General features: G+C 33.8%; 2 protein-coding genes across 2 annotated transcripts; one reads left to right on the top strand and one right to left on the bottom strand.

The window, feature by feature from the left end:
* The first annotated feature begins 4836 nt into the window (after window positions 1-4836).
* Window positions 4837-7246, top strand: LOC148781120 (uncharacterized). The gene has a single exon (XM_088845615.1). It carries the CDS (start codon window positions 4954-4956, stop codon window positions 6232-6234), a length of 1281 nt encoding a protein of 426 aa, XP_088701741.1. The 5' UTR covers window positions 4837-4953; the 3' UTR covers window positions 6235-7246.
* A 2924-nt stretch (window positions 7247-10170) lies between these two features.
* LOC18432316 (elongation factor P (EF-P) family protein) lies at window positions 10171-16801 on the bottom strand. Its single transcript, XM_006842425.4, has 7 exons — window positions 16477-16801; window positions 16276-16353; window positions 14308-14414; window positions 13261-13338; window positions 11675-11776; window positions 11482-11563; window positions 10171-10526 (listed from the first exon to the last, which is right to left on the bottom strand). The coding sequence occupies exons 1-7, from the start codon at window positions 16580-16582 to the stop codon at window positions 10408-10410; spliced, it is 672 nt and encodes a 223-aa protein (XP_006842488.2). The 5' UTR covers window positions 16583-16801; the 3' UTR covers window positions 10171-10407.
* Between the last annotated feature and the right edge of the window lie 3007 nt (window positions 16802-19808).

The following is a 19808-nucleotide window of genomic DNA, read 5'->3' as shown; positions in this document are numbered from 1 at the left end:
TGGCTCCATCCACACAACCTAAGGTTGAGAAGCCCAAAAGGCATAATACTCGAAAGAAGCAGTATCAGCCCAGTAGAAGCCACTGACTCCTAATTTTGAGTGTATTGAGTGTTTTGTACAGTTTTGTATTTTTAAGTCGTTGTAATGTTGTCATATTGTAATGAACTATCGAGCAATGTAATTGTCTTTTTGACAATATTTGAGTGTTTTGAGCTTGAGTACATGCATTTTTATTTTTTTATTTGTTTTATTACGCCTTTGTTTGAAAGGTTAATGTAATGGCTTAGATGATAATGATGATGATGGACAGACATAAAATTGGATTTGTATAAAATAATTTATAAATTTTGATGCCAATATTCAATTTATAAATCAATGTGTTGTGAACAAGACTACTCAAGAATTGAACTCATTATATTAAACTAAAGGCATTCAGATCATGCGAAATAGATGAGGAAATCTAGAAGTAATTAGAGCATGTAGAATGTCATAGATTTGAAACAGACCCTTATATCGACAACAAGGACATAAAGTTATACAAAAACAGAAATGAGGGTATCTGTTTGGAGGAACAACAAAGACACAAATGAGGGCATCTACATAGAAAATAAATAATAAAGGATATATGGATCTTGTTATAGTAGGCTCTACACTTGCATAATGAAATCATGCTACAATAATATTGTCCAATGCATATTGGGTATTTCCAATGTGTATATGGTAACTCTATTCCCATTTATGTCAATGAATATAAAACACACATATACACATGTTAAAGTTGAGAGGCAAGGGAAAAAACTACTTTAAACAAGCAGTTTGAGTCACATGTGCAGCTTGTCCAGTTGAGTTTTCGATTGTTGAATAACAAAAAATACAACATTTTCGGTTGTGAACATCCGAAAATTATGCATTTTCAATTGTTGAACAACGGAAAGTGCAACTGCAATTCCAGCAAGCTTCTGGAATTTGCAATTGTATTTTCGGTTGTTGAACAACTGAAAATGCAGTTGCCATTCCAGCAAGCTTCTGGAATATTCAGTGGTATTTTCGGTTGTTCAACAATTGAAAATACAGTTGCAATTCCAGCAAGCTTATTGAATATACAGTTGTATTTTCAGTTGTTGAACATCAAAAACCTAAAACGCAGATGCAATTCTAGCAAACTTCTAGAAAAACAGTTTGTTTGAAGTCATTTCCTTTGATTGGTTAATATTAGGGAAAATATAGAATGAGATCATTAACCTTTAATACAAAGTGGTCACATTAATCATTACTATTGGATGTGAAAATGGGTGGCTACAATTATTCCGTTGAAATTGACCATTTCTTTAGAGCTTCCTTGATATTAAGGTTTATTGCCCACAATTGGAAGGACATGTCATCTACAATTAGCACCAAAGTATGATCTCCACATATTTTAACAAATATGTCACACTTTATATTACGTATAATGTATGTAATGATGTGTACATAACATCAAGTACAAAACACAAGATTGACAATACGGAATTAAACATATTCATTAATTTATCAAAACTGATAATTCGATACAAAATGGCAATTCAAACAACACTATGAACTTATAATTCACTCCTTCATGGCCTATTTGTTCTCTGCAAGTCATCCTATTATGACCAATAGTGTCGCATTGCTTGGACTTCAAAGTCATGGTGATGGATTGTTCAGTATCAAATATTTTTTGTTGCTTTTTCGATCTACTGGGAAGGCGTGTCGTCCTTGGTGGTAACACTGTCCGATTGAATATACCAGTCAACTAAATATCATCTGAGACAGGCCCAAGGGGAGTTTGAAAGACCCTTTTAAAGTATTTAACTGTGAATTACTGAGGTAGCACGCAGTGGGATCCAAGTGCATATGGTTAATAGCCGCAATGACATGACTACACGGTATGTCACTGAGTTGTCATTTTTCTACAATTGCAAGTCTAGTGAGTTAGATCGAAGGCGTACTTCTTCCCACTATAGTAGATCTCAAACTGCGTATCCATGGAGGATATAACTGTGTGTAAAAATCTTGTTTTCATCTTTTGCAAGTCGAGTAATTATTGGGCTTTCGGTACTAGAATGTCGTTTCAACTATTACTTAACTCTCTCTTTTCTTCAAACTTGGTCATCAAATGTACCCTTAGTTATTCACAAATTGCAATGATCGGCTTCTCTCGAGCAGATAAAATCTAAGCGTTGAATGACTCGACTATGTAAGAAGTAAGATGATCTAGAAAATAGGCATTTGCCTAAGATTTGGGAGGGATATTCTTAATCCACTCATGTGTTTCTGAGTCGATGCACTGTATATCAAATATTATGTTGTCAAATCCACAAATGGTCGCTTTACGGGTAGCCTTCCAAAACAACATCATCAATACTTCGTTATTTGTTGAGTTCTTCATAAAGCCCTGAAGTTCTCTCCCATATGTCGCATGCAGAATGCTGAAAAACATGTGGGAAAATTTTTTTCTATTGCTTCTGGAAGGTTTTTTTGTCAATACAATTGTTAAGGCAAACAGATTATAAAACACATTCAATAGTTCACTCAATATACTTAAGAACTAATAACAACTCTAGTAGTTCTCATTCTCGACTACTGCAAATGTCATTGGGAAGAGCCCATTATTTGCATCTTACGGCAATGACACACAATAATATGCCTTGATATTTCCTTTTAAAAATGTATCATCAATACCTATTAATGGCTGACATCTATTAACAAAACTCATGATGCATAGATGAAAATCAATAAACAGTCATTTGAACCTGTCTTCATCTGTGTGATGCGAACTTCGGTTCTATGGTTAGTTCTTCAGAACTTCTCCATATATAAGGGGAGGTCAATGTATTGTTGTTCATGTGATCCATCTATCATCTCTCTAGCATCCTCTTTTCCCTGCCAAGTTTGCATTTAGGAAAGCCTGATACTGTGATCTTGTTAGACATCCTTTATGATATCTTTGGCCTTAGTTTTTTGTTGGTTAATAATGCGGGCTTTAATTTTTTTTGCCAGCCAATCACTACGAGCTAGTGGCTGATGAATTCTCCCTATTGGACCACTATATGCGTGCTCCTTAACCATAGACTTCACTTTAAAGTATGTCGTACTGCCAACCCTAAGCATCGCACTTGCCATGTGCATCCCTCTGACTCATAACTTGCTCACACCGCTCCCTTTCGCTTTTGTCAAACTTCAGAACAAAATTATTGTGGACAACAAAATCAACCGGATGATACCGACATTCATTGACATTTTCAAAAAGTTGCTCAATTTTCAATTGAATCTCGTTACCAACTCCTCTACATGGGCTCTCAAATAGTTCAATATCCTTTATATCACGCTCAGGCTTGAGCACCAGTTGAACGTTCTCATGTTGATCAGGTACAGGAATATTATGCTAACTGTTGACAAAAGATAGAGTAAACAACAATTTGTGCATATAAAATATTTAAATAAAGTAAATTAGAGATGAAAATATAAATTGTAGATGTACCTATTCCTTGTAGATGGGTCATCACTAACAGGTTATGCCGTTCGAAATTCCATAGATCTTCACTCCAGCTCTATTGTAGAGGCAATATATACAACAATACTCGAAGACTTCCCTCACAATATAAAAGATACATCTATATAATCACTTACATCAATCAATTCAAGGCCACTACATAGACTTGTACTGTGGTACATAATAGTCAATTTGTTTGAACCAGACGATGTTAAATTTTTGAAATGACTTTTTAGTTCCTCCAAAGAACTGTTTCCATTATACTTCATAACCTTCAATTTCCCCCCTTTATAAACAACACGTCCGTCATTTGGATTCATCTCAAATGACCCCCATATTGAGATATCAGTTGCACTCCCTCGGTAACTATCGTCAATGCTATTTTATTAAATGAATACCAACATGTGTGTTACAGGAAATCAATACAACAATGACTACAAAAAATTTGGATATATCTAACTAATTTAAGGTTCATAAAATGTGAGTTTTATATAATAGATCAAAATAGTATGCTAATAAAAAAGCCAATTATTCAATAAACAACAAAAAACAACAAATATTAATAAAAACACAAAATAAATAACAAATATTAATACAAACAAACAAGGTGAAGAATATTTACCCAAAACAACAAATACAGTATAGTGTAATACTATATATATCAACATAATGTACTATTAAATAAATCGATTATTTAATAAACTGCCAAAAACAACAAATATTAATACGAAGGACAAATAGTTATACAAAAAAAACAACGTCAACTATATTTACTAAAAAAAAAGTCCACGACAACAATACACAACAAATAGTAATAAAAAAATATAATATTATATTAATTGTGACAAAATTAATCGACAGTATAAGGCAAACTCACAACCAAACTGAAAGCCAATCTCTTCAAATTTACGGGATACTACTTATTGGGGACAGAAAAGTTCGTAGGAGTATTAAGGGGCACAAATATTTTAAAACCCTAAAATATCAACAAAAAAGCTAATTTATGCTTGTATGATGCGGTTAAGTTTGTTTTTTCGTGGGAAAATTAGCGGTTATTAAAAAATCGAAATGTTTTAATTTTTGGTTTTTGACCGACCGAAATTACTGAAATTTCGATTGGTCAAAAATCGAAAAAAGATAAACACGTATTTTTTAAAAAATTATTGTTATGAAATGAAAAAACAGACATTTCAGTAATAACGGAAACGATTTGGTATTTTGATAATTAAAAAAACTATAAGTGATATTTACGTAAATTTTCCAAGTTCGGCTAAATTATTCGGATCACCCGCCCACCCGGGTTCCCGGGCCGACTTGTGCTTTCCGACATTTCTGACCGAATCCTTAGACTCTCTCTCTCTACCATTCTCTCACTCTACCCTTGGACTCACCTCTTCGAACCGCCCACCTCCTCCAAACCTGCTCCTTCTCTCTCTGCAATGCATTCCTCCGTTCCTTCCTCTCTCTTACACCCCACCACACCTCCCCACTCTCTCTCTCCACCCACCATCCGTTCCCTCATCCTCTCCCTCTCTCTCTCTAGAAAAACCCCACAGGCCCTCCACCTCTTCAACTCTCTCCCCAAAACCTCTCTCTCCTCCTTCAATGCCATCCTCTTCTCTCTCCTCAAATCCAACCACCTCCTATCAGCTGAAACCGTTTTCTCGAGCCTCCCTTGTTCAGGCCTCTCTCCTGATTCCAATACTCTCTCTACAATGCTTCTCTGTTTCCTCAAGGCCCACAAAATCGAAAAGGCCATGAACCTCTTTCGAGCCATGAGAGAGAGAGGATTTGAACCCAAAACTCGCATTTTCAATAGACTGATTGTTGGGCTTTGTTCAGTTGGTAGAGTTGAGGAAGCTGTTGAGTTGCTCAGTGAAATTAATCAAAATTCATGTGAAAAACCGGACATTTATACATATACAGGCGCCATGGATGGTCTCTGTAAGGTGGGGCGATCAGATGAAGCAAGGGAATTGCTTGAAGAAGCCATTCATTCAGGTATTAAGCCAAACCCAATTGCTTATAATGCTTTGTTCAATGGTTACTGCAAAGAAGGAAGGGCTTTAGAGGGGTTTAGTCTTTTACAGGAGATGTTTGATAGGGAAATTGAGCCTGATTTCATTAGCTATGCAACTTTACTTCATGGTTTGTTGAAATGGAATGAAATCGAAATGGGTCTGCAAATTTATGATCGAATGTCGAGAATTGGGTTCAAACCATGCGAAAGAACACTGAATAAGCTTGCTCGAGGTCTCTGTAGGGTTTCTTTGTGTAAAGAAATCTCTTTGGGAGATGTAGAAAGAGTTTTTAGGAGCATTAGGGAGTTGGGTTATGTACCATCTCCTCATACTTACTGTCTAATGATTCATTCTCTCTCTACAAGAGGAGAAATGGAGAAAGCTTTATCAATTCTAACTGAAATGATCGAAAACGGGCATCCTCCAAAGAGGATGACATATAACACTCTAATTAAGGGGCTTTGTAGTAAGGGAAGGGTGGATGATGCAATGGATGTGTTGAAACTCATGTTCGAGAGAGAAACAAGTCCCAGTAAAGCTGCATATAATATCTTGATTCGAGAATTTAATCAATCAGGTCGGGTGTTTGATGCCAGTAGGCTTTATGCAAAGGCATTGAAGAGGGGTGTTGTTCCTCATCAGCAACCAGCTGAAATTTTGGTGAAAGAAACTGATTTTTGTGAAGATGGAACCTTTTGATTCCTAGATTTATGAAACTAAAGAGTTTACGCAATTCATCTGATGGATCGCTCGGAATGCCAGTTAATTCCATGAAATTTTTCTGTGAAATTAAATCTCGGAGTGGGAAAATGATTTTGTCCTAAGACTCAGAGTATGACTTCTAAGTTCTAACACTTATGGAAGGGCTTTTGACAAGGGGAAGATATTGGATGATTCTAAGGTTGTAATGTACATTGTGTTAATGAGAGTATTATGGGTCCAATGTCATCAGCAGCAATGGAGAAGAATCTATGGTGGTCGTCAAAGGTGATTGCCTGATAGAATGAGATCCTTTGTGAACATGTGGGATCAAGTGATTTATAATAAGGGATTTACTGAGATTTCGATGCATCGTATTGCCAATCTCAAGAATTAATCAATGTGATACAGTGTTGTAAAGCAAGGACTCAGGTCGGGACTCTCTAGGCCCCAGCTCGAGTCAGATGGCTCGGGTTGGCTCGAGTCTGTCAGGGACTTTGTTGCTTCCTAAAAAACTAGCATTAAAATCTTGGGAAATAGCATGACTTGGTTGGCTCCCATGGTTTTGATTCTGGGCGTGGCAGGCAGCTGGCGTACTGAGTCTGAGCAACTCAGGCGAGCAAGTCAAACTCACCAAGTTTTCAAAGACAGAGATTATTTATGGATTATATTTTTGCCTAAAATCATAAAAGTGCCACTGGTTTGTGCTACTTGCATGTATATGATGCAATGCTTAGGTATGGGGACCAAGTTTCATTGCTTGATTGATATTTGTTGAAATATAGGTGAATGCATATTTTCAGAAGAGAAGATGAAGCACAAGATAAATGACATGTAATGCTTTTGGATTGATATGTGGAGGTGCCAAGCTGGGATTTTAATTCTTTGTGGCAACCTTTTATTTTTCTTTCGTTTTTTTTTTTTTGGTACTGTGTTGTCTCAGCGCTATGAAAACATTGAATTTTGTAGAATATTTTCACAACTATAGTATTTGTTGCAGCCATTGAGAACTTGAGACAGAGCGTAAGAAATCGTTACGGTGAATTGTCCAGAAATACAAGTGTCTTCCTCTTCTCGTTATATATAAGAATATATCATGAGATCAGCTAAAGAAACACATTTCGTTGCACAATTCGACTCGTCCAGTGGCCGAGTTTTATAAATGAAAAAGTAGGGATGTGCTTGAGCTTGTGCCTTTATATAATTTTTTGTTGATTTGACAAATAGATTGTTCCCTCTAGACTGATAGAATTTTGTTGTGCTTAGTTGATGAGCTAGATTCAATTATCATGGCCACCACATGGTAGAATTTTTTTATGCAAATTTGGAAGTACTTATTGAGATTTTCCATCTTGATTGTTTGACTAAGCAAGTCGGACCTGCGGTGACCGAGTTGGTCACTGAGTTCGAGTCTTTATACACTAGTTGCAATTAAGCTGATGAAAAGAGTCAGCGGTGTTTTCATTTTAGGAATTTAGTTGCGCCTTGAAGTATTAAGACTTTTCCTTGTGGTAGAGAAGTTTGGTTTGGTGAAAAGCATTTGTACGTACCTCTATGAAAGTGTTGACAGTGTCCAAGTGCCAACATATAAGAGGGGGGAGGCGGAGTTGGGGTGCAGTACTTTCCATGATGGAAAGCCTTTATTTTCCCGCACCTTTCTATGTAGGGAAAGAGAGCTAGCTTTGGTGATGACAAGCCTCCTTTTTTTCGTGTTATTTATTTATTTGTACGTATGTGTGTTTAAGCTGGATCAAACCCACAAGCTTGGGGCTCAGACATTGGGCTGGAACCACATAGTGGAGCCTTTGATGTTAGAAATTCTCAGGGGATCCACATCTTGCTAGTTTCCAATCTTACTTATATTGGAGCAACTGTCCCCTTCACTTGTTGAGATTTGTTAAATTAGCATGGTGGATGATTCAGGCATGACAGCCTAATTTAGAGCAAGAGTTCTTATGAATTTTCTTTCATTGAATTCTTCTGAAATTTGGTGATCTGTTCCAAATACCAGCCATAGTTTGCAGCATTTGATGTTTAGCTGAGTTTTGAGGAATGGTTAATTCATGAGAGAAGGATGCGGTACCATTATATTGAATTGTATCTCTCTCTCGATGGGCAAATAAATTCCACTTAAAATATTTAAGAAAGGACAACACAGTGGGTTATTTTGAGTTTTTTAACACTTGGATGTTCGAGGGAATGTATAATCTTTTTTTTATGTTGTGTTTTTAAGTTGGCTGATAATTTGAAATGGTTAATAAACTTGTGAGAGATTCAAATTATAGAAACCATTACTACACAATTAATAGCTAGAAAGTCTTGGCATAATCATTATTGACCAAGACTATAGAGGAAAAAAATATTATGAGTCATAGGATTATAGTCGCAACCATCATCATATAGTTCATCACTGTTCAATTAATAGGTTAGATGGTGACGGAAAGTCATATATTCAACTAATTGAATTTTACATCCTTGCCCTTATCACTATCCAAAACATTTGATAACCTCACCATTATAAGATTTCTCTATCCTGAATTTTCGGATCCATTTTAGAATTATCAAATAATTGTATATAAAAAAAACGATTACCTAAGCATTGATCTCACCTTCCAAAATTTGGAAGGGCGCTTCAAATTCAGAATCTTAAATTTTTACTGTACACAGGGAGTGTTTTTTTTCTTTTTGTTTTATTTTTTCTAGAGTGCATTTTTCTTTTTTTTTGAGTTCCCAAAATTTAAGGCCCTAAAAATATTCCAAAAAAGAGTTTTGTCCAAGGGAGCGAATAATCTTTTAGCATAAACCAGTCACCACACCAACACTTAAGAGCATATCCCAAAAACCTTCAAATAAACCTTTTAAATCTAATTTTCTAAAAATTGTGGTTTGCATAAGGCCGATGCCCTAAACAATCACAGTAAGGTGCACTTTCAAATAGTGTCGGAAATTGTTGTTTTAGTATTAGAAATCTTTGTAATAACCTGAAAAATTATTTTAATATCTAATTATAAAAGTTAAAGCTTAAAAAATAGTGTAGATCAAGTAGATCTATGTACACTTAAGAATCTTAGAAATTAACGGTCCAAAAAATCTATTACAAGATGCAGTATTTCCAAGACTTAAAATCTATTTTTTCTCATGTCCATACATCTTGAGGTCAAGATAATCAATTTGAAAATCTTTGGTCATCGAAACAACCTCTTCTATTGAATTTTTGAGGTGCGACCTAATTTCTTGTATAAACTTTTTCCTGTTCTAAAAGAACAAAATCTCCTTAAGTTCACATAGACACCATACATGCATACGGAGTGCCTTTCTTAGTTGAACACACAAATAGAATGAAATATGACATAAATAAAAGCGAATGAAGAAGAGACAATATCCTGCTTAATTTTCAATCTGAATTATAGACGAGAGATTTGGTCCAAACTCTAGCCAAATTAAGCCTTTTATGTTAACATCAAATTTGGGCATATATCAATCAATTTTCAAGGAATTCGAGGAAATAATGACTAACATTTAGAGTCCTTCAGTTTATGGTAAAGTCATTTGAAGAAATACCTCTCATAGCAGACCACAGATTTTTATATTTGGTTTGCGGAAAAATATATCAATACGTGAAAACGCATTTCCACGTAACTCTCCATTAATGCTATTTTCCGGGAAAACGCAAATATGCCCAAAGAGACATACCCACTATCCCATAGGTGGACCATCCAACGAGTGAAAGAACCTCCACATAAACCAAACAACCCAGTTAATTTTGCTTGGAATTTGGATATATTCAGATATATTTGGGCAATGAATAACTAAAATTAGTTGATGATTTGCTTTACTACGAAACCAAATGAAGATGGTAATCAATTCCAGGCTAACTAGGAGACTTGGAAATTTCCTCCCAAAAAAATAAAAAACTTAAACACTAGAAGCCCAAAATGTTCTTGAACCAACTATAGCAAAATTTGGCAAAAAAATAGAGCCATATTCTTGAAACAGCTACATATACATTCCAAAGAAACTTCAATTAACAAAGACAACTCTGGTTTAAGCCCTGCTCATGTAGACTAGAAGCCCAAGCAAAATTTGGCAAAAAATAGAGCCATTTTCTTGAAACAGCTATATATTTCTCATATACCTTCCAAATAATCTTCAATTATCAACGACTGCTCTGTTTTAAGCCCTGCTCATGTATTCTCCAGTTCTAGTATCCACCAAAATTTCATCACCTGTGTTTACAAAGAGAGGGACATTCACTGTGGCTCCTGTATCCACCTTGGCAGGCTTCGAACCACCTGCGAAGTTAACATAAGATTTATCTTTTAATCCTACATCGTCAACCATGAGAATAGAGTTAAAGGGTGGAGGTGTAAGTTAACTATGATCACACACAAGCATGTGCACACACGCACGCATGTGAGTGTTGCACACTTTTTTTATATAATCTAGAATATCATCATCATCATAACTTTTTTCCAATTAATTGGGATCATGAATCATGGTCCGCCATTCTGCTCTATTAAGGGCCATACCCTAGGCTACAAGTCTTTATATCTTTTCTCACTACTTTCAACCATGTACTTATATAATCTAGAACATAAAAAAAATTTAACACACATACACACACACACAGAAACACACACATTTTCTTATATAATCTAAAATCACATAAATTTTTTAAATACTTCAAACTGCTTTTGCCAAGAGTGAGGACTTGCATGCTTCCTAGACATGTTCTTGCCAACATCATTAGGTTACATACGAATGATAAAGTATATAATAGGATCATGGAATATCTAATGCAAGCAATGCGAACCATGAAAACCAGGGAAATAATACTTATGATGCTCTCTCTGTCTCTCTGTCTCTCTCTCTCTCTCTCACTCACTCACTCACTCACTCACACACACACTCTCATTTGAGCAATGCAAACCATGAAAACAAGAAAGATAAATATTACAGTGGAAATTTCATCATTATCTATTGTGAATTTATCAAAATACCCATGAGACATACACTATTTAACATTTTACACATTTGGTACTATTCCACCACATGATCATGCGTCTTTTGATAGATATTTTGAAATTAAATCAAACAATATGGGTAAAATGTTAAATAGTACATCTTTCATGGATATTTTGATAATTCTTCCTTGTTTGTTTGTTTTTTTTTTATCACTAAAAAATATATAAAAGGCAGGCTTCAGGCTACCATGAAGGCAAGTTTTGTACAACCAAAAGATATTACCTGACGCTGTGTCTCCTTTTAGTCCAGGATCTGCCTCTACAACTGTGACCTTAACAGTGATTGGAAGTTCAAAATCTATAACCTACGACAAAATATTAATTAGCAATCAGTGACTTGATTACAAAGAACTTCATTAAACCAAAATCATTCACTTCTACGAGGAAAGAAAGTATCTGCAGGAAGGCAAAAATACCTTTCCGTTCCAAAGGAGTACATTGCAATCCATGCCCTCTTTGAGCCATTTTTTCTTGTCGCCGACATCTGACTCATTGAGACGAGCTTCTTCATAACTAGACTGTAATATGCCATACAAAACATAAGAACAGATAAAATATGTGACTGAAAATTTGGCCTTTAAGCAAGTCCTATAAACCACATTAACACAAAAATATTATTTATGAATAGAACTATATGTGCATATATTTGATATCAGGATGTCGAGGAACCTAACTATTCTATGATATGTTGATTGATTGCATCTGGGTTTCAATTGAAAATTCATGGCAACATGACATTGTATCTGTATCAGTTAATTTTCCTCTATCCCCAATTATTGGGTAAGGACCTCCACATTTTTCACTCGACATTCTATCCCCTTTGGTTTTCCACAGTGCTTACACCTCTTTTTTTAAAAATAATAAAATAATAAAAATATTCGCTTTCATTTTGTGAATATGTCTCTGTTTGTCTACATTCCTTGCTACCAATAATGAATACCTTCTTCATATATCTCTGGTGAATGAAATGATGACTATTAGAGCAACCTCGTAAACCCAAGGTGCATATCAAATTAAAAAGAAATTACAAGATAAAACCCCTGAACCAGGAGATCAAACTTAACCCACATCCACTTTTGTTTGACCTTAAATGGATTTGACCATTACTTAATCCACTAGTTCCAAGTCGGATTCTTGAATCAAAACGACAAACTTTTTATTTTTCTTAACATCTTTGTTTTCTATTGGTATTTTAGCCCTATCCATACCCTTCATACCGCACGATAGAATATTCATGAGAATAATATCACCATAGGATACCGTGCCACTGGCCCATGGGGGTGCCAATGGTTCTAGAGAAATTTTTTGGAATCCTTCTTTTGGAACCCTGTTCAAAACGATATCATAATGAATGCAGTTGGCATACGGATGCATCCGTAGCTGTAGAGGTAAGGTGCCCCATCAAACTTTATCACGGTATATAATTTTGATGTAAAATGTTTTTAGGATTATCTCAAAATCTATTTTTATATCTAATTATAAAATTTTAAATTTTAAAAATGGTTAAAATCAAAGTAGATTTATAAACATATGAAAATCTTGAAAATGGATATGTTGTAAAATGCACTATGTTTGAGACTTCAAATCTTTTTATTTTTCATGGTCAGGTTTTTCAACATTAAAACTACCTTTTCCGATGGATTTTTGAGGTGCATCCGTAGTTCTACATTATAAGGTTGCATCCTTATATAAACTTTTTCCTATCATAATTATGCATTTTATCCATGAAGTGTTGTCTCTCAAGAATAAAACAAAGAAGAAACAGAAAACAAAATATGAGAATGAGAGTTAGCGTACATCAAGGGCAACCATAACATTGAGTAAGAAGCCAATATATGCGTTTACCCTATCAGGTGTAAACATCCATGAGAAAAAGTAACTGAGAAGCCAATATATGTGTTCTTCATGAAGTAGGATTTCATTTAAATGGGACAAACAGGTTTTGGCATAACATTTTTCCAATAAAAGCCACTAATACATTGAAAAACAAGGTGAAGATTACCAAGTCCATGAAGACAAACTGAGAACCATCCTTGTATGTATATTGCTTGGTTTCCTTCATAATGTCTGCCTCAGCCAGCTGAACCCAGTAATCGACAGAAAACAAGTTCAAATGACATCCAAGGTATCAGCCTAAAAATGCATTTAAAATCCAAGCCAATCATGTTCGGAAATGTTTTCGTAAAATAAGATAACATTAGGATCTTTTTATGTATCAAGAGTTCCACAAGAATTTTAACTATTTATAATGAGTTCAAAGTGATTCAGAGCACATGATAAGGACTTACTCCATCCTAGTGCATAGAGTATTGTATGTCAGTTTACTAGCAATAGACATCGGAATGTGGATTTCCTGTTTTTTTGTTTTCTTCAACGGTTCAGCAGTGGCATTCAAACTTGAGACATAGTGCCATTATCCCAATACATTAAACAATCAAGCCCAAGCCTGAATCATTAAGATGGAGCCTTTCACATCATGAGGTATTCTTGTCATTTTGTTCATCACTGCTACTTTAACATCTTTTATTTACTTGCAAGAATTGTGACATCATTTGAAATGTACGACTCAAGTGGATCATATGGTCCCATCAGGTGGTGCATGTGAGAGAGAGAGAGTCTTGTGACGTGATGACTGGTTTGTACGAGGAGGTGAATGGTATGTCTCTCAAACTAAGAAAACCTACTCAAAAGGTAAAAGGAAAAAGAACATCAAAACTGAATATCGATCTATTAAGTTCCTTGTAAGGCTCCTACTCTTCTCTGTGAAGTTAATAACTTTTCCACAACAAAATCCGATGTTTTGCTTATAATTTTTCAGATGAAGTAGCAAGATAGTAGACAGACACATGGAACCATATTGCTTAACATCACTCAATCCTTGAATTCAATAAACAGAAAATAACATCATTGAACAAATTAAGAAGAAAATCCTTTTTGGTTACCAAATGCTTAGCTTGAGTTTGTGGAAATATATATTGCTATATAAGAGTATCAACCAAGAGCACTAAGAGATGCAATGTAGCTTATGCAAATGCAAGAAGAAACTTACAGTACTTCCAGCACGAAATGTTTTCTCAACAACATTGCCATTCACATAGTTTCGCATTTTCGTCCTCACGAAAGCTGCACCTTTTCCAGGCTTCACATGTAAAAACTCTTCATAAAGCCATCATAAAATAGGCATCAGAGTTCCTTTTCAAAACTTCAATGTTTATGAACTCCCATTTCTAAAATAAAGATATTGAAGAATTACCCAAATAAAATGTTATTAGGGAATTAAAATAAACAAAAAGTTGCAATATTATATGGAAAATTAAGTGAATGGGGAAATATTTAGCATTTACAAGAATTGCCAACATGGGTAACAAAATTAACAGCTCAATGAGACACAATTATAAAATTAAATTATAACAAAAATTATATATGCAAAGAAATGGAGAAATCTAGCAATTAGAAATAAACAGTGAAACATTGACTAAATGGAAATACCAAATGTGAACACCAAGCTAGCAACCATCAATTATTGACGTATGCACGGGATGGTCTAATTTGGGTTTATTTATGTATTTTAATTAAGGGAATTAAGGGTTATATTTGGGGGATTTTTAATGCTTGTTTTTAGCAATAAGGAATGGGGCTGAGGTCAAGGAGGTAGCACCACCTGTGACTCAACTACCGGTCTCGGTTTCCATTCCTACCAATGCTAATCCCTTTTGAAAACTACGAACGGTTTCAAAAATTGCTAACCCACTAGTAAAATAACTCATGCCCAACGTGAATGGAAGACTAGCATGGAAATCAAGACAATGCTGAAAGGGTGACTTTCATCTCATTCCAAAACAACTTCCAGCAGCGCTGGTTAGTGGAGAGTTCAATGATCTAACCCTTCAATTACTAGAAAAAGAGGAAAATCCTATTTTAGGCAACACGTTGGATTTTGAGGAGGACAATATAGATCACAAACCCATAAATGATGAAAGGGTGGTTGAGTTTAAGATATCCCTATTAATTCCTCCATTTACATATTTCGATCCATTTCTTGAGGTCTTTTCGCAACCATTCATACTTTTAGAGCCAAAGGAGAAGGCAAAAGAAGGACGTGGATTTGATGTAGATCTCATTTTAGCCCTCTTCAAAACTCGATTACGAGATTTTTTCAACCAAAGGAGATCGACGCAGGCATTGATGATCTAATTTGGGTTTTTTTATGGATTTTAAGTAATGGGGATTTTTAATAATTATTTTTAGCAGTCTTCTATTTTTTAGTAATTATTGTTCTTTTTATTTTAGTTGCTATTCCATATTTTGCTAGGGTAGAGTCAATCATTTATTTTTAAATTAATAATGGGTGGTTAAGATTAAATAAAATGGATGAGTAGGATTTCATAGGGTTTTTGAGTTTCTTAAATTCTAGTAATTAAATGGAGAAGCTCCCTCTTGGAGAAGATGGTTAACTTGTGAAGAAAGAATTCGGTGTGAAAAATCTTGTATTTAAAGGGAAGAACTTCCTCTTAGAGAGGATGGTTATCTTGTGGAGAAAGAATTCAGTTCGATTTTTTGGGTGGATTCCCTTCTAGACCTTGAGAGAAGGTATATTCTTTCACACTTTGTTATTATTTTTATTTTAATTATGTCTTCCCCTTATCTTCCTGCATCATAAAATAACCAAAAACTTACTATATTATACGGAAAATTAAGTGAATGGGGAAATATTTAGTATTTACAATAATTGCCAAAATTTACAATAACAGATCAATGAGACGAAATTATAAAATTAAATTATAACAAAATTGTATATGCAAAGAAATGAAGAAACCTAGAAATTAGAAATAAACAGTGAAACATTTATTAAGTGGAAATAGCAAATGCAAACACCAAGCTAACAACCATCATTGTTCAAATGAAAAACAAACACTATTGTCATTATAACCAGATAAAAATAAACCAAAAAATTAGATAAAAGTAAAACACTGATCACTAAATAAACAGATTAATGGACAGACAAAATCCACCATACCCAAAACCCTCCATGGAGCTCCGTCCACTTCAATGTTTGAACCAACCTTGATATCGTTGCTTGAAAATGCTACGATCCCTGAAGAAAAAGTACCCATTTGAAAAACCCATAAAATTCTCAAACCAAAGGTTGAAAATCAATAGATAAATGAGAAAATTTCGGAAAAAAGGGGCGTGAAATTTCAACAAGTTGTGCTCTTACTGGGAAAAGTAACACGTTGGGTTAAAATTTTAGAGGATTTTGTAGAGAGAGAGAGAGAGGATGAAGAGTAAAAGAAGCTTTTGCAGGACACATGGAGACCGAACATTGTCTTTAGAGTGACCGCAAAACCCCTGCTAAATATTTCCCCAAAAATGGCGGAAAATATGGCGGACCATAGTTTAAAAGATAAGGAGCTGTGAGCCAGGTTTATTGTCAAAAAAAAAAACGGAGCTGTGAGCCAGGCTATTTTTGGAATTTGAACGCTATAATTTCAAGGGGTTCTTACGGCATATCCCATGCTCCCGCGGGAGCAAAGTGGACATTTGCTCTATTTGGAAGAATTATTTCAACCTAATATGTTTGGAAACCACCTATGAATCATTGAATAATTTTATCAAAAGAATAAAATTTGAATTTTCAGTTTCCTTCCTCTTAGATCTCGCCTTCTAAAAATTCAACGGCTTGTACCGGATCTTGAGACATTATCTGTAAATTAGGATTTGTTTTATTGAATTTAAGGAAAATTACATAAAAATCCATTATACTTTGCATTATTACGGGTATACCAAATAGTTTTTGTTATTACATGTATGTCTTTTTTTTTACTTTTTATAATGCACTTTTTAAAAAAAAACTACTTTACTCTTTTTCAGATGTTCAACATCTGAAAATAGGCTAAAAGTTAAATATTAAAATTCCTATTTTTGGATGTTAAATATCTGAAATTAAGGGATTTTCCGATGTTCAATATCCGAAAACACCTCGATAGTTTAACGTTAAGTATAACATTTTCATATGTTGAACATTATTTGAGAGATTTTCGGATGTTGAACATCTGAAAATACTCTGATAGTTAAATAAACCTTCATTTTCTCTATTTTCGGATGTTGAACATTTGAAAATCTCTTAAATTATGATGTTCAACATCCGAAAATGTTATACGTAACGTTAAACTATCCGGGTATTTTTTTATGTTCAACATCCAAAAATTCGTTAATTTCGGATATTCAGCATCCGAAAAAAAGTAAAGTGGTCTTTTTAAAAAAATTACGTTATAAAAAATAAAAAAAGGACATACATGTAATAACAAAAACTATTTGTTATATCGATAATAATGCAAAATATAACGGTTTTTTATGTAATTTTATCTGGAAATTAATCTAGTGACTGAGGGGTTACATCTTCAAAATTAAAGATCCCAAAATTAATCCTATATTTTTACCTCACAATATGGTCCTAAGGGAGCTTAATATATTTGGGCCTGGACCATTTGGAGTAGAGGAGAGATTTTTTGGTAAATTTTGGCTCAATTTTTTAGTCATTTTCCTGCAAAAATATTCCCTCCATAACATATTGTCCTACCTAAAATATTTTATAAACTATTATATATATTTTTTAATAGATTAATAATCTTAAAGGACCCTCTTCCACCCATGAGTGTAGGATCCCAAAAGATTACCTTCAAATTTAGCGCAAATCCCAAAAAAAGTTATCACATGAATGTGAAACTTGACTTTTTTAGAGATCCGTGCCAACTTTAATGGTAATCCTTTGGTATCCTAAACATATGGGTGGGGGATGATAAAAGAGTAATGATCCTATAGGACCCTCTTCCACCCATGTATGTAGGACCCCAAAAGATCACCATTAAAGTTGGCACGGATCTCTAAAAAAGTTATCACATAGGTGTAGGACTTGACTTTTCTATAGATCCGTATTAAATTTAATTATAATCATTTGGAGTCCTACACACATGGAAGAGAGAGGTTCCTATATGATCATTTCTCTTTTATAAAATAGAAACATTTATCAAAATATTAATATTTCATCCATTCTCAACTTTTGATCATATATCTTGCGTATTATGAAATTATATAAAATATATGTACAAAATTAAATACTTTCTCTCATAAGTATTTGGATAAACTTTATTTACAAGTAAATTTTTATAGGCTTGAAAAACTTCATAAGATGATATTTATTTATTGAGTACAATTTATAATAGTTGGGCAACAATAATGAATATTAATATAGGTTGAATCTTAGTCGTCAGATCTTCATTATGTGGATCATAATGCATATAACCATATGAAGTTTAATTTTTTTTTCTATAAATCTGATTAAGATGAAATTTTGGGTATATATACCTAACACTATTGTGCACCATATAAAAATATAAAAAAATAATTTTAATAATTAAAGATAACCATATTACCTCTGTCATTTTTCAAAGGTATTTTGGTCATTTTATATATTGAGAAATATTTTTTATATATATTTTATTTGTGTGCCCTGTTTTTAAGTACGTATGACTAAAATTTAATTATGATCAAATTTCTAGAAAAAATATTAAAATTTATATAATGATATATATTTTAAACCACATGATTAAGATTTGATGGCTGAGATTCCACTTACGTTACTATTTATTAGTATAACGGCCTTAAATTTTTCCATATTTATTAAATAAGAAGTTAATGATTATTTGAGGTTTTGGACCATATGTATGGGTTGGGAGTATTTGTGTTATTTAAAAAACCTAAAATAAGGGTTATCTTGGCAAGTTGGCATCTAACCGGTCCTGGATAAACAATGATATGTTTAAAAAGTATGAATAAAATAGTACAATAACTAAAAAAATATAAAATGCTCAAGCCAATTCAAAACCTCGACTCGTTCTTGGTTACTTTATTTGAAATCATTTCACACAAAAGTACCTCATCAACTTTCATATAAAAAATATGCAAGGTGCCTTTATTTGGGATTTGGAAAACAGTGAGAACCATTTTGATAATTTAGCCATTTAAGTTCCTGATCCACCACTCATAATATAGCCATGTAAGTTATTCAGTTGTGTTTGTTCTAGGTTCTAAATCTAGAAAAAGGAATATAGCCATGTAAGTTATTCAGTTGTGTTTGTTCTAGATTCTAAATCTAGAAAAAGGTTTTCATAAATGACATATTTCAAGACTATTTGAAGATGCACTTTAAATATATTTATACTTTTCGCTCAAGTAATTCTAGTTGGATCACATGACTATGATTCGTCGTTCTAGGTATGCATTACATAAAAAATAATTTTTTCATGAAAACCGTTATGTGGGTTTGAAACCTGAACAAGCAAGCGTATTTAAGTTACTTAGCTCAAGTGACTTTGAATAATACTCGAGTTAGAAACCCGAACTAAGAGTATTTTAAATATTTTTAACAAATTCCCTTTTTAGAAAAAGAAATGAAAATGAAAATTAAAATAATTAAAGGATAAAGTTTATATAAGGTTGCAACCTTAAAACATAGAGTTAAAAGTGCACCTCAAAAATATATCATAAATG

The sequence above is a fragment of the Amborella trichopoda genome, chromosome 8 (assembly GCF_054954075.1).
Source record: "Amborella trichopoda isolate Santa Cruz 75 chromosome 8, AtrichopodaSantaCruz75HAP2 v2.0, whole genome shotgun sequence".
Taxonomy (NCBI): Eukaryota; Viridiplantae; Streptophyta; class Magnoliopsida; order Amborellales; family Amborellaceae; genus Amborella; species Amborella trichopoda.
The sequence above is the reverse complement of the archived record's forward strand: the minus strand, read 5'-3'. Positions and strand labels throughout refer to the sequence as shown.